Genomic DNA, 13,050 nt, shown 5'->3' on the forward strand with positions numbered 1-13,050 from the left:
GAGTGAAGCAGGGCCAGCCCTACTGTTGACCTTTTCAGCCTGAGGCGCCTGCAGTGAGTCCCTGTCCCTGGTCCCCAGGCCAGCCTGCTGGGTGACCTTCACTGAGGACTCTGGAATGAGACTGGGTGTTCCTCTGCCTCCCCAGCCTTTCTCACTCCTTTTCCTCTTTGAAGTGCAATCAGTGGAGTCTCCCTGTCTTCTCCTGTCAGTCCCTGGGTAATTAGAGAGCTGGAATTTAACCCTTTCTCACTGGCCTTTGAAGTCTGGATCATGTTGCTCTGTTCCAAATGAAAACTAATGACAAAAACTTTACTCTCTCACTTGCCGCCCCCAGCCCTCAGCATCTAGCCAGTGTCTCTGTCTTTCTGTCTGCATCCTTTCAGATTCGGAGGTAGATAATGTTGTTGGTCTGACAGAGATGCATGTTGGGGGTAATTAGATGATCATTTCCCAGATTAACACACAGAAAGGCTTTCTATAAAATTGTTTGTTTAAATAACCTCAGTTAATTTAGTGCTGAGCTCTGCGAGTTAATTGCTAGATAAATAATTATCTGAAGTTTTCCATTTTAACAACTTATGAGATTTCTGGAGGGTGCGACAACTTTATTTTCATAGTTCTTATATAACATAACCCAGTTCCAGCACATATGAAAAGGAAGAAGTGAGTTATCCTTCCACTGATTAACAATGTTTAAGGGCAACAGAAATTAGAAAATCAAATTTATACCTGAATTCACTCTATATTTTCATATTTACTATTATACTTAATAAGATTAAAAAAATGTTTCTGTGTGTTTAAGCACATATATGTACTAGTATGTAATAAACAGCATGTACTTGTACACATGCTGTGCGAAGGCATTCCAGGGTCAGAGGAGTCACACAGGACGTGCTCCCACCCCCACTCTTCTAACACGAATCAGACAGGAAGTGCTCCCACCCCTTCTGAATATTAGCGCTAAGTAATTAGCTCGGTCACTGACTATGTCGTGCGGCATAGCCGGTTAGTGCCCGTATTCATTGGCTGACCGGCTAAGTTTAGTGACCAGACAGACCCACGTAAATAGCAGGTCTGTCTTTTGCCGCTATAACTTAGGAGGTCAGCCAGTGAATATCGGCTTCAGCAGCCAAAAAACCCTGGAATTTCAATGCCAGGCACTGCAGATGGCCCCTGGCCTTGAATTTCTGGGTTTGCAGCCGACCACAAGAGTTGGCCAGGCTCCCTGTCGCGCTCTGAATATCGGCCCCTCTATCCCTAGTGGACTCACAACTGAAGTTTTTGTATCTGGTCAATGGAGGGTTCACTGACTTGTCCAGGGTCACAAGGAGCTTCAGTGGAAATCAAACTCAGTTCCCCAGGTTCTCAACTCACTGTACTAACCATTAGGCTACTCCTCCAGGGTTGTTCTTGAGTGGGAAGGAAGGTGTGAATTGAGGTGAAAAGCCCTGGGGGGGGGGGGGGAGATATGCCTGTATGGTAGTTCTGCTCTCAAAACTAAATTCTGTGTGAGTAGGTTGCAGAGACGGGCACCATTACTTCTGCTGCCTCTTGTTTGGTCAGGAGCAGTGTTGCCAGGTGGAAAATTTTTTTCCCACCCAATCCAGCACAAAAACCGCCCAAAACCCGGCCAAACTCAAACCCCGCCCCTGACACCCCCACCCCCGTGTCATCACCCCCGCCCCTGCCGTCATCAACCCCGCCCCTGCCGTCACCGGCCCGCCTCCCCCGTCACCGGCCCCGCCTCCCACGTCATCGGTCCCGCCTCCCACGTCATCGGCCCCGCCTCCTACGTCACTAACCCCGCCCAAAACGTCACTAACCCCGCCCCCCGCGGCCGAAAAAGCCGCACAAAAAACCGCCCTGAAGCCCAAAAAGCAGCCCAAAAAAACGCAACCCACCGCGGGCAAAAATTTCCCGCGGCGGGTCGCGGAAAACTGCCCAATTGGGCGGTAAAACCGCCCACCTGGCAACACTGGTCAGGAGAGTTTCGGAGAGATGAGGGGGGGTGGGGTGTGGAGAGAATTGGGTAAGGGAGGGGGGATGGGAGGGGAGGGGTGGAGGATAAATGGATGAAGGAGGGAAAAAGGGAGCACAGATGCCAAGTCCTGGATTTCTGACCCTCCCACCCTGGTACATTGTGGGATCTGCACTACAACTCCCACAATGCTTTGGGATCTGAGTTCAAAACAAGAACTGACCAAAAATCTCCATCCTGGAACTGGTGTCTCTGAGGGAGGTGAAGAAGAAAGGGATGAGGGAAAAGAAAGCAGGGGAAAAGATTAGCAGATGGCAGGAAGAAATGGGGATGATGGACTGGTCAATAGCAGAGAAATGGGAAAGAGAATAGTACAAATAGAAATGAAAAGACAGATGAAGGAAGGGGGGTGAGTAGTGTGTGATGAAAAGAACATGTGAAAGAACAGAATGAGTAGGAAAAGAAAAATGGAAAAAAATCAAGAGTAAATTTAAAATGAATTGGAGAAAATATTTTTTTTTCAGTGACCATGTAATTAAACTCAGGAATTCGTTACCAGAGAATGTGGCAAAAGCAATTAGTTTAGCAGGTTTTAAAAAATGGTTTGGATAATTTCCTAAAAGAAAAGTCCATAAGCCATTATTAAGATGGACTTCGGAAAATCCACTGTTTATGTCTAAGATAAGCAGCATAAAATCTGTTTTACTCTTTGGGATTTTGCCAGATACTTAGAGGAGTGGCCTAGTGGTTAGAGCACTGGTTTTACAATCCAGAGGTGGCCGGTTCAAATCCCACTGCTGCTCCTTGTGATCTTGGGCAAGTCACTTAACCCTCCATTGCCTCAGGTACAAACTTAGATTGTGAGCCCTCCTGGGACAGAGAAATATCCAGAGTACCTGAATGTAACTCCCCTTGAGCTACTACTGAAGAAGGTATGAGCAAAATCTAAATAAATAAAGATTCTAGAATTCTAAAGAATAACAAGATTCCAGGCAGAATTTCAAAGTGTAGCAACATTCCATGTAGAACCCCCCAAAGAGTAACAAGAGTCCTTGGGGTGGAGGAGTGGCCTAGTGGTTAGAGCACCAGTCTTGCAATCCAGAGGTGGCCGGTTCAAATCCCACTGCTGCTCCTTGTGATCTTGGGCAAGTCACTTAACCCTCCATTGCCTCAGGTACAAACTTAGATCGTGAGCCCTCCTGGGACAGAGAAATATCCAGAGTACCTGAATGTAACTCACCTTGAGCTACTACTGAAAAAGGTGTGAGCAAAATCTAAATAAATAAATACTTATGACTTATGTTAATGTTCTCTGGGGCAATTAGCTGACAATGCTTGGTATTAAAGGGAGGGAGGACAGAGGGCTCTTCTTTGCAGAATCTTTACTCAGTTCTGAATTGTGGGGTACTATAATGTGTTGAGGTTTGTCATTCCCTAAAGCCACCACTGATACTGATCAGTTGGCAGAAGATGCCATGAAGCCCATCCCTCTGGTTTGCACACTGTCTTTGGGGAGCAGGATCTTAAGAATCATAATTGCCAGACAAGAAAGAAAGCGAAGTAGGCATTTCAGTTGGGAATGTGCAGCATCTCTGATATCTTTCGATTTCTGTTCTGGTGTTGCTCTGTTTTTGTCTGCATATTTTTATTTCTAAGGTCTGTTCGTGTTCTGTGACTTGGGCCACATATTCGGCGAAGTCCTACATGTTCTCTTTTCCATGTAAGAGGAGTCTTGGAGTACCAGATACCTGTGTATTGGTTGCAGGGCTGCCTTTTCATAGGCTAGGTGGGCAATGGGTTCCCTGGTGAGGACAGCCCTGCACCTTAGAAAAAAACACAACCTCTCTATTGAGATAGTCTAACTTTTGCATTGTTCTTTATTTACTACAGTTATATCCCGCCTTTATCCAAGACGGGTAACAATGGTCACATACATAATCTTAAACAATATTCAAATACATAGATTTAGATCGGTAGCAGTTGCCATCATATGACGAAGGAACATGGTCAGTAAACTGAAATGAAGAGAGAAATAAAATAAAAATAATTGAAAAGAGTCGTACAGATAGGTCCTGAAAAAGCCTTTACAAACAGATGCGTTTTTAGCAACCGCTTGAGTTGTCCAGTATCTTTGCATGATCTCAGATATCCAGGTAGAGCGTTCCACAAGGATGGGCAGCGATAGAGAAGGAATATAGTTTTGTCTCATGGGCGGTAAACAGAGCTGATGTGACGTCTCGGATCTCAGAGCTCGATTCGGTTTATATGATTGCAGGGTATTTCCAAAGTAGGCTGGGACTGTCCCAAATATATGTTGATGTGTCAGTACGAGAGTCTTGACTTGAACTCTGTACATTACAGGATGCCAGTGTAGTTTTTTAAAAATGTTGGAGTGATGTGTTCAGAGTTTGATATTTCAGTGATCAGTCATGCAGCTGCATTTTGGATGACCTGTAGAGCTTGGATTCGGGATGATGGTATACCCAGAAATACAGAGTTAATCGATTTTTGTAAGTACCAAGCTCTGTACAATCGTCCGAAAGTCATATGGTGTGACCATACCTTTCAAATTGCTCAACACATGAAGTTGAAAGAAAGCAGTCGAAATCACATGGCCTTGTTAAATTTGTGTCTAGGAAAACTCCTAGACTTTTTCACCTTGATATTGAAACATTTTTGCTAGAGATGAGTCAAGGGTCCTACCTACATACATTATTTCAGAGTTTGCAACATGTAGAGATATTTTTGCCTGTTTCATCCACTCAACAATTCTGTCAAAAATATTTTTCATTTGTACAGATAAATCCTGATCATGGTTTTTAATAGGGATCATGAATTGTAGATGTTGCCAATATCTTTTGAAAATACCTTGTGCTCCTCAGTGACTCCCAGGTTCTAGTTTAAAAGCTGCTCGGTATTTTTCTTGAAGGTTGCTGCCTTCAAAGCGGTTTACAATAGTCAAATGTATAAATATAAATATATAATAAAATTAGTCCGAAATAGAACCACAAAACGATAGTAAAGTCCATTGATACCAAACAGCAGTCAGATGCACACTGTTAAATAGCAACTTAGAGTACCACTTAATCCCCCAAGTTCTGCCTCTTCTGTCTCCGTACTCTGTAGCATGGTAAGTGACGGCAGATAAAGACCTGTACGGTCCATCCAGACCTCCCAAGTCTCCTGCTTTCGTAGCTCATCTCCCGCACTTCTGCTGTGGAGCCAAGAACTCTTGCTTTGCAGCCCCCCATCCCCCCTTGGCAGCAGGAGATGACGTCTTATTAAGGCGTCTCTTGCTGCCAGAGGGGGGAGGCAGCTTGTTGGTACCACAGCTGCAGAACCTGAGGTATGCCAAGGGGTGGAACCAGAAAGTGGAGTGGGTGGGACAGGGTTGAGACCGCCTTGGTCGGCAGCTCTGCTAGTACAGGCTGTACTAACGCTCTGTCTCTTCTCTTCCATTCAGCGGGCAGTCGGGTCAGCCACGAGCTAAGATATACAAAGGAGAAATTGGGCGAAGAAGCCGTGTACACCTCACAGATGCTGATTCAGACGCCAAAAGAGGAAGGCGAGAACATCCTGAGCCTGGAGGGGCTTCTACTGCACTTGAGAGCTGCCCTCGCTGCCAGCAGGGTGCAGGTGTTACTCTATGGAAAGTAAGCCACTGCATCACCTCTCACCCAGGGAGGCATCCTTTTCCACAAACCCTCTGGGGGGGGGGGGGGGGGGAGAGCCCAGTTTCTCTGCTGAGATAAGGTGGAAAATTCTGACCATAATGTCTGATGGAAAAGTGTGTGTGAGGGGGGGCGGGGGGGAACTTCCCCTGGTTCTGACCTCCAAGTGGGGCCCCGGCGCCAGGGTCCGTCTCTCTTCTGCGATCACCCAGGTCCTGTCGGGAGCAGGAGAGAGACGGAACCCGGTGCCGGGCCCCCCTTGGAGTTGGATTCAGGGCCCCTGGTTTGGCTGGCGGGGTCCCCAAGCTCCGCCAGCAGAAGGCCTTCCCTCCAGCACTGTTTGCCGCATTGCCTGCCCTGCTTTCGTTCATGTCGCACGTGCACGGTGCATGATGAAACTGAGCATGCGCGACGTGAGGAGAATCAACCGCATTGGGCAGGCAATGCGGCGGAGAAGAGCGCTGGAGGGAAGACTTCTGCTGACAGAATTTGGGGACCCCCGCCAGCCAAGGTATGTGGAGTTGGGGCAAAATGTGCCCCTCCAATCTGGCCTGGCTATGCGGTGTCCGAGGGTGGGGGGTGTCTCGGGGGCAGCAGCAGCGGCAGTCCTCCCCCAGGCCCGGCTCTGTCTCTCGGTGGCCCTGATGTCTGATGGGTGGGGGTGTCAGGGAAATGCCTCATTTACCTCTTTCCTTGGCCTGCACTCTGCTGCTGTTCGGATGCTTTTGAAGTCACCTCCTGTTGGTGCTCTGGCTTCGGAAGAAAGGGAAGGGCTGGCAGCAGTTGAATTATTAAGTGCCTTTCTTTGCCTTCTCATTCTGCTCTCTGCAGGTCTTGGGATTTGAATAAATTGTGCTTCAAGTCGGGAGTTCCTATCATTGAGAATGGAATGATCGAGAGGGTGAGTCTCCTGCGGTTCTCGCCAGCTGCGAAATACAAGAAGCGGCTAACACTGGCCGGTGCAATCTGGGGCACAGAGCAGATCTGTTGAGAGGGTCTGAGGACCAGAGCAGCAGGGGGTATTGTGAAGGGAACAGTGACACCCCAAGGCTGTAGGGTTAGGTGTGTACATGACAGTACTAAGTCTAGGGAAAGACACATCTGAACACTGGTCTCGAGATCTAATATCCCTACATAAGTATTGCCATATTGGGACAGACCAAAGGTCCATCAAGCCCAGCATCCTGTTTCCAACAGTGGCCAATCCAGGTCACAAGTACCTGGCAGAAACCCAAATAGTAGCAACACTCCACATAGAACCCCAGAGAGTAGCAAGATTCTAGAATTCTAAAGAACAACAAGATTCCATGCAGAATTTCAAAGTGTAGCAACATTCCATGTAGAACTCCCAAAAGTAGCAAGATTCCATTCAGAGTCCCAAGTACATAAGTATTGCCACACTGGGACAGACCAAAGGTCCATCAAGCCCAGCATCCTGTTTCCAACAGTGGCCAATCCAGGTCACAAATACCTGGCAAGATCCCCAAAAAGTACAAAACATTTTATGCTGCTTATCCCATAAATAAACAGTGGATTTTCCCCAAGTCCATTTAATAATGGTCTATGGACTTTTCCTTTAGGAAGCCGGCCAAACCTTTCTCTTGTTATGGTTATGGATCAGGGGGTTTCAGAAGGTTGGATCTGGGAATAGCAAGTTGAGGCCTTCATAGGGCCTTGGAGCCTGGGAGGGGGTGGAGATGAAATCCCTTGTATTAACTAGCTCCGAAGGCCGTTAGTACTGGATACTAAAATGAAACACGTATGTAAAAAAGTTAGCACCTCCTGGCCCATGGGAGACTTATCTGTTGGTTTTAGCAGGATGCACAAGGTAACGTGGAGGGCACGTGCCAGGATGTTCTGCATGAGGCATTACTTAATTTGCATGCAGGTAAGCCCAGGAAGTGTTGGGGGCTCAGTGTATCGGGCACATTCATATTTATTTCTTAGTTCTAAACAGCCTCCTCGTAGCTCAGAAAGATAGAAGAGTTGATATAGAACTGTATAGACCTGTTTTGTAGCTTAAACACTTCACAAAAAGACATTTACTTCCACATCTCTTTCCCTGGCCTTCTCCCCTCGTTTCTTTCAGGATGTTTTCTTCATTCTTCAACAAATTTTCTCTCTCCCAGATGCCCTCAGGAGCTGTTGGTGGTGGTGGGGGGTTCAGTACTTGAACAGTAGGTGGGGTGTACAGCGGGGTAGGAATGAGGTACTTTTGTGGATTTGTTGTGAAGGGGTCTCAATACTGGAATATCAGGGCGTACTGCAGGGAAGGAATGACGTGCACTGGCAGAGGTGTGGTGGTGGTGGGGGGGGGGGGGGTCTCAGTTCTGGAATATCCGGAAGGCTGTAGGACAGAAGTGAGATGCAGTAGCAGTTGTGTGTGGGTGTCTCGGTGCTGGAATAGCAGGGAGTGCTGCAGGGCAGGAATGAGGTGCACTGGCAGTTGTGTGTGTGTATGTGAGGGTTCTCAGTACTGGAATAGCCGGGGGTGCAACAGGGCAGGAGTGAGGTGTATAAGCAGAGTTATAACATAGATGTCTCAAGTTTTTAGCCTGTGTAGCATCTTGAGTGTGCAGTGGTGTAATCCCACTGCAGTCTCTGTAGCTGAGGCAGAAGTCCATTGTCCATCATCCTTATGTTCTGCTTGTGTCTCCTCTCTCTGGACAGATGATTGAGAAGCTGTTTCCTTGTGTGATCGTCGGCCCCCTGGACTGTTTCTGGGAAGGGGCTCAGCTACAAGGGGGTTCTGCCTACCTCCCGTAAGTAACACTTGAGCTCTGGACTTTTTCACTGTCAGCCTCACTATTTACATGATTCCTGAGCCACAATCAGTGTTACGTGTTCTAGTACTTCACCCCCTTGCTTTTTGCTTTCCCTCCCATCCAAGCAGCCATGCTTCATGGGTGTGTTCCAGGCTGTAGCACTATTGTCAGGTATAGTGTGGGTTGACAGTCTACATATTTCACTTGGACTGGAGCAGGGAGTTAGGGCTGCCATGCAGACTGTCCCGGGCACCACACTGGGATGTCCCTTCAGTGGGCAGCTGGACAGTCTTCTCCAGTCTTCGTTTTCCCTCATGCTTCTAGTGTTTGTAGGACTGATTTTCAGAACTACACATTGCTGCAAGTTGTGGGCAGAATTAAGACCAGGTCAGCTTGTTTGGTTGACCTGGATGAAGTGATCAACCTGTGTGACACCATAAGAACATAAGAATAGCCAAACTGGATCAGACCAATGGTCCATCTAGCCCAGTACCCTGCTTCCAACAGTAGCCAATCCAGGTCACAAGTACCTGGCAGAAACCCAAATAGTGGCAACATTCCATGCTACCAATCCCAGGGCAAGCAGTGGCTTCCCTCATGTCCATCTCAATAACAGACTATGGACTTTTCTTCCAGGAACTTGTCCAAACCTTTTTTTAACTTGATCCATTTCAAAATGATGGCATAAAGTTACGCACTTCTCCGCGTGCTGGTTATGCATGTAAATTTAGCTTCCTTTTAATGCGGTCTAATGTGTTTGTGCTGAGAACTTACACAATGAAAATCCTCGTACACACGTTCGACTCATCAACGTGCCAAAGTACTTTCTAAGCTTTTGTAAACATAGTGCATGTGTTCATGTGTACTGTGTGCAGTACACGTGTATTCCTGTGAATCCATGTGCACATTTATGTAACGGTTTGCAGTGGTTCTGGTTCTGGTGTCAGGACACGGCAAGTGCGGCCCGTCATTGTGTGTCAGTCAAGACACCCGGAAAGGCAGGAAAAGCCCAGGTTCTGCACAGATTCCTGGATTCAATCTTTACTTGTAGAAAGAAGGTTTTTTTCATGTTGGATTTCTTTCTACAAGGTTGTCTCTCTCCTTCATTCTCTTGGGTTTTCTTCTGTTTATGAGAGACTGGGGGACAAGCAGCTGGTCCAAGGGGGTTTTCCCCAGCTCCAGTGCACAGGGGGCAGTGCTGAGAGTGGAGAAAGAGAACAAAAGGGGGTGAGCTGATTAATTCAAGCAAGAAATGGTAGATAAAAGTTTCTCTCTGGAAGCAGCAGTCAGGCTGCTCGGTATGTGGGAATGTGAAAGCCAGGCTTACTGAATTGTAGGAGAATATCCCTCTGACACAACCAAGACAAGCAAAGCCTTCCCTTGTTTGCCAGGAGGGTCGCAGACTCCTGCTTTCTGTCTTTGGGGATCTCAATGAGTTGGTGAAGATCGCAAACGCTGAATGAGGACCTGTAGGGGCATCAGAGTCTTCCAAGGCTCCAGGACAGAAACACAATGGATTTGCTGGGCAGGCTTTGCTTTGGTGACACGGGAGCTTTAGAAGACTGTGGTGGGGAAGTGGGAAGGGGGGCAAGGATACATGGCATCACCAGCCTCTTCCCCCTTCTGCCAATGGTGAAGCGATGGGGGAACGCATTCACCTAGCAAGAGAGGATGTCTGCCAGGACAGGTGATTTGAACGTTGTCGAAAACCAAGAGCTGAGGATGGGTTATTATAAACTTAGTTATACTGTATCCAGGTACATTTTTTAGTTGGCCTTGGTTGTGATTTGTTTGGACGCTGGTCCTAATGAAAGTTTGTCATTTCTAAGACAGCACCTTTTTAACATCAGAACTTTTCATGTTTTCAATGTAATAATAGCTTTAATTATTTATTTAGGGAAAGGAGGAAAGGGAAATGGGACTTGATATACTGCCTTTCTGAGGTTTTTGCAACTACATTCAAAGCAGTTTACATATATTCAGGTACTTATTTTGTACCAGGGGCAATGGAGGGTTAAGTGACTTGCCCAGAGTCACAAGGAGCTGCAGTGGGAATCAAACCCAGTTCCCCAGAATCAGAGTCTGCTGCACTAACCACTAGGCTACTCCTCAACTCATTCCACCAATAAGAGCCAACCTCATCAGTGATGTCACAATGGCTTGATTGCCCGATACAGTTCCCCAGGATCAAAGTCCACTGCACTAACCACTAGGCTACTCCTCCACTAGCAACATTCCCTGTAGAATCTCATATAGTAGCAACAGATTCTCAAACAGTAGCCAACATTCCATGTAGAATCTTAGATAGTAGCAACATTCCATTTAGAATCTGAAATAGGGAAAGGGAAATGGGACTTGATATACTGCCTTTCTGAGGTTTTTGCAACTACATTCAAAGCAGTTTACATATATTCAGGTACTTATTTTGTACCAGGGGCAATGGAGGGTTAAGTGACTTGCCCAGAGTCACAAGGAGCTGCAGTGGGAATCAAACCCAGTTCCCCAGAATCAGAGTCTGCTGCACTAACCACTAGGCTACTCCTCAACTCATTCCACCAATAAGAGCCAACCTCATCAGTGATGTCACAATGGCTTGATTGCCCGATACAGTTCCCCAGGATCAAAGTCCACTGCACTAACCACTAGGCTACTCCTCCACTAGCAACATTCCCTGTAGAATCTCATATAGTAGCAACAGATTCTCAAACAGTAGCCAACATTCCATGTAGAATCTTAGATAGTAGCAACATTCCATTTAGAATCTGAAATAGGGAAAGGGAAATGGGACTTGATATACCGCCTTTCTGAGGTTTTTGCAACTACATTCAAAGCGGTTTACATATATTCAGGTACTTATTTTGTACCAGGGGCAATGGAGGGTTAAGTGACTTGCCCAGAGTCACAAGGAGCTGCAGTGGGAATTGAACTCAGTTCCCCAGGATCAAAGTCCACTGCACTAACCACTAGGCTACTCCTCCACTCATTCCACCAATAAGAGCCAACCTCATCAGTGATGTCACAATGGCTTGATTGCCCGATACTTGGCTCACTTCTGATATTGTGATGTCATAAGGGAAAGGGGGAAAGGGAAATGGGACTTGATATACTGCCTTTCTGAGGTTTTTGCAACTACATTCAAAGCGGTTTACATATATTCAGGTACTTATTTTGTACCAGGGGCAATAGAGGGTTAAGTGACTTGCCCAGAGTCACAAGGAGCTGCCTGTGCCTGCAGTGGGAATTGAATCTGTTGAAGCTAAAATGGGTCAAAAGAGCCTGCCTTCATCATTGGCCCACAAAACCTTGTGATATGCTCCAATTCCTGCTGGTTAGGTTTTAGTCTCTTAGAAAATATTCTATATTTACAGCAATTAAATAAGCACCACACTTATCTTTCTAGTTGGTGTTTCTGGACAGCGTTGCGTGCTGTGCTCCACTCTCTGTGGTTCATGTGCCGAGCCGACGATGGCCAGCGTTTTGCACGGCTGCTTCAGAGAAAGATCAGCACGACGTCTGAACGCTCTTCGCTGGCCATCGTCAGCTCTGTAAAATTCTTTTCACACCTCCATTACTCAAAGCAAGTCATTAGCTTTCAGGCCCAGAGCTGGCTCACACCTGCCTTCCGGTAACAAAATCTGTGGCCTAGCACAACTGCACATCTGGATTCCAGTGACAAGCTTCTTGGCTCAGAGCTGCCTCACACCTGTCTTCCAGTGACAAGATCTGTGTGGCCTAGCATGACTGCACATCTGCATCGGACTTCCAGTCACCTGTTTCCTGACCCAGGATTGCCTCACATCTGGATTCTAGAGACAAGCTTCTGGTTCCAGAGCTATCTCAAATACAGCTGTATATGCCAGCTCACTGCCAGCTGCAAAGGCCCAGCCCTCTGCAGGAGGAGCTGATTCTGAGGGGTGCTGAAGGATACCATCAGGGCACATGGTGGAGATAGGGATACACAGTGGAGTGGGTAGGGGGTATGAAAAGGGTACAAGATGGAGGTAGAGGGTATTAGCAAGATACGCAGTGAAGTGAAGGGGGTATGGGTAGGGCACATGATGGAGGTGGAGGGTACTAGTAGGGTACAAGGTGGAGGTAGGGGGTACTAGTAAGGTACACAGTGGAGGTGTTAGTGAGGGGGAGGGAGGTATGAGCAGGATTCATGGCTCCCCAGGCTCTGCTTATTCTCCTTCCTGGAAAAGTTTAACTCTGAGTGTTTTAAAAATGTTTTTAAGTAAGTTCCTGGGTGGTTTGGCTATTGGGTTCATGTTACCGAGTGTCAGACGTGGCCTCCTGTGGACCTTCCTACTGTGTCTAGCGTGGCTTTACCATTTCTTTTTTCACTGTTTTGCAGGGGCCGACCTGATATCCAGTGGACCAACTTGGACCCAGTGCAGTTGATAGAGGAACTGGGACAGTTCACTTCGCTCGATGGGTTCAGGGAGATGCTGGATAAGGCACAGGTTGGACAGGCATACATGGAGAGGCCGTGCCTTGATCCCTGGGATCCCGAGTGCCCGGAGAGTGCCCCAAACAAGCAGAGGAAACAGGTGGGTATCCAGATTGGATAAAGGGATTTAGTGATAGTTGGAACCAATTAGTAAAAGTACAGAAGACGACCTGTTCAATTCTCTGC

At 47.1% G+C, this 13,050-nt stretch overlaps 1 protein-coding gene across 1 annotated transcript in view; it reads left to right on the forward strand.

Moving 5' to 3' along the window:
- The window catches only part of PTCH2 (patched 2), a 144,945-nt gene that overhangs the window by 45,054 nt on the left and 86,841 nt on the right, over window positions 1-13,050 (forward strand). Inside the window, exons 3-6 of the mRNA XM_030207504.1 lie at window positions 5,442-5,631; window positions 6,481-6,550; window positions 8,320-8,411; window positions 12,769-12,964. Coding sequence (XP_030063364.1) covers window positions 5,442-5,631; window positions 6,481-6,550; window positions 8,320-8,411; window positions 12,769-12,964 — 548 coding nt within the window. The remainder of the gene's footprint in view (window positions 1-5,441; window positions 5,632-6,480; window positions 6,551-8,319; window positions 8,412-12,768; window positions 12,965-13,050) is intronic.

The sequence above is a fragment of the Microcaecilia unicolor genome, chromosome 6, assembly GCF_901765095.1.
Source record: "Microcaecilia unicolor chromosome 6, aMicUni1.1, whole genome shotgun sequence".
Classification (NCBI taxonomy): Eukaryota; Metazoa; Chordata; class Amphibia; order Gymnophiona; family Siphonopidae; genus Microcaecilia; species Microcaecilia unicolor.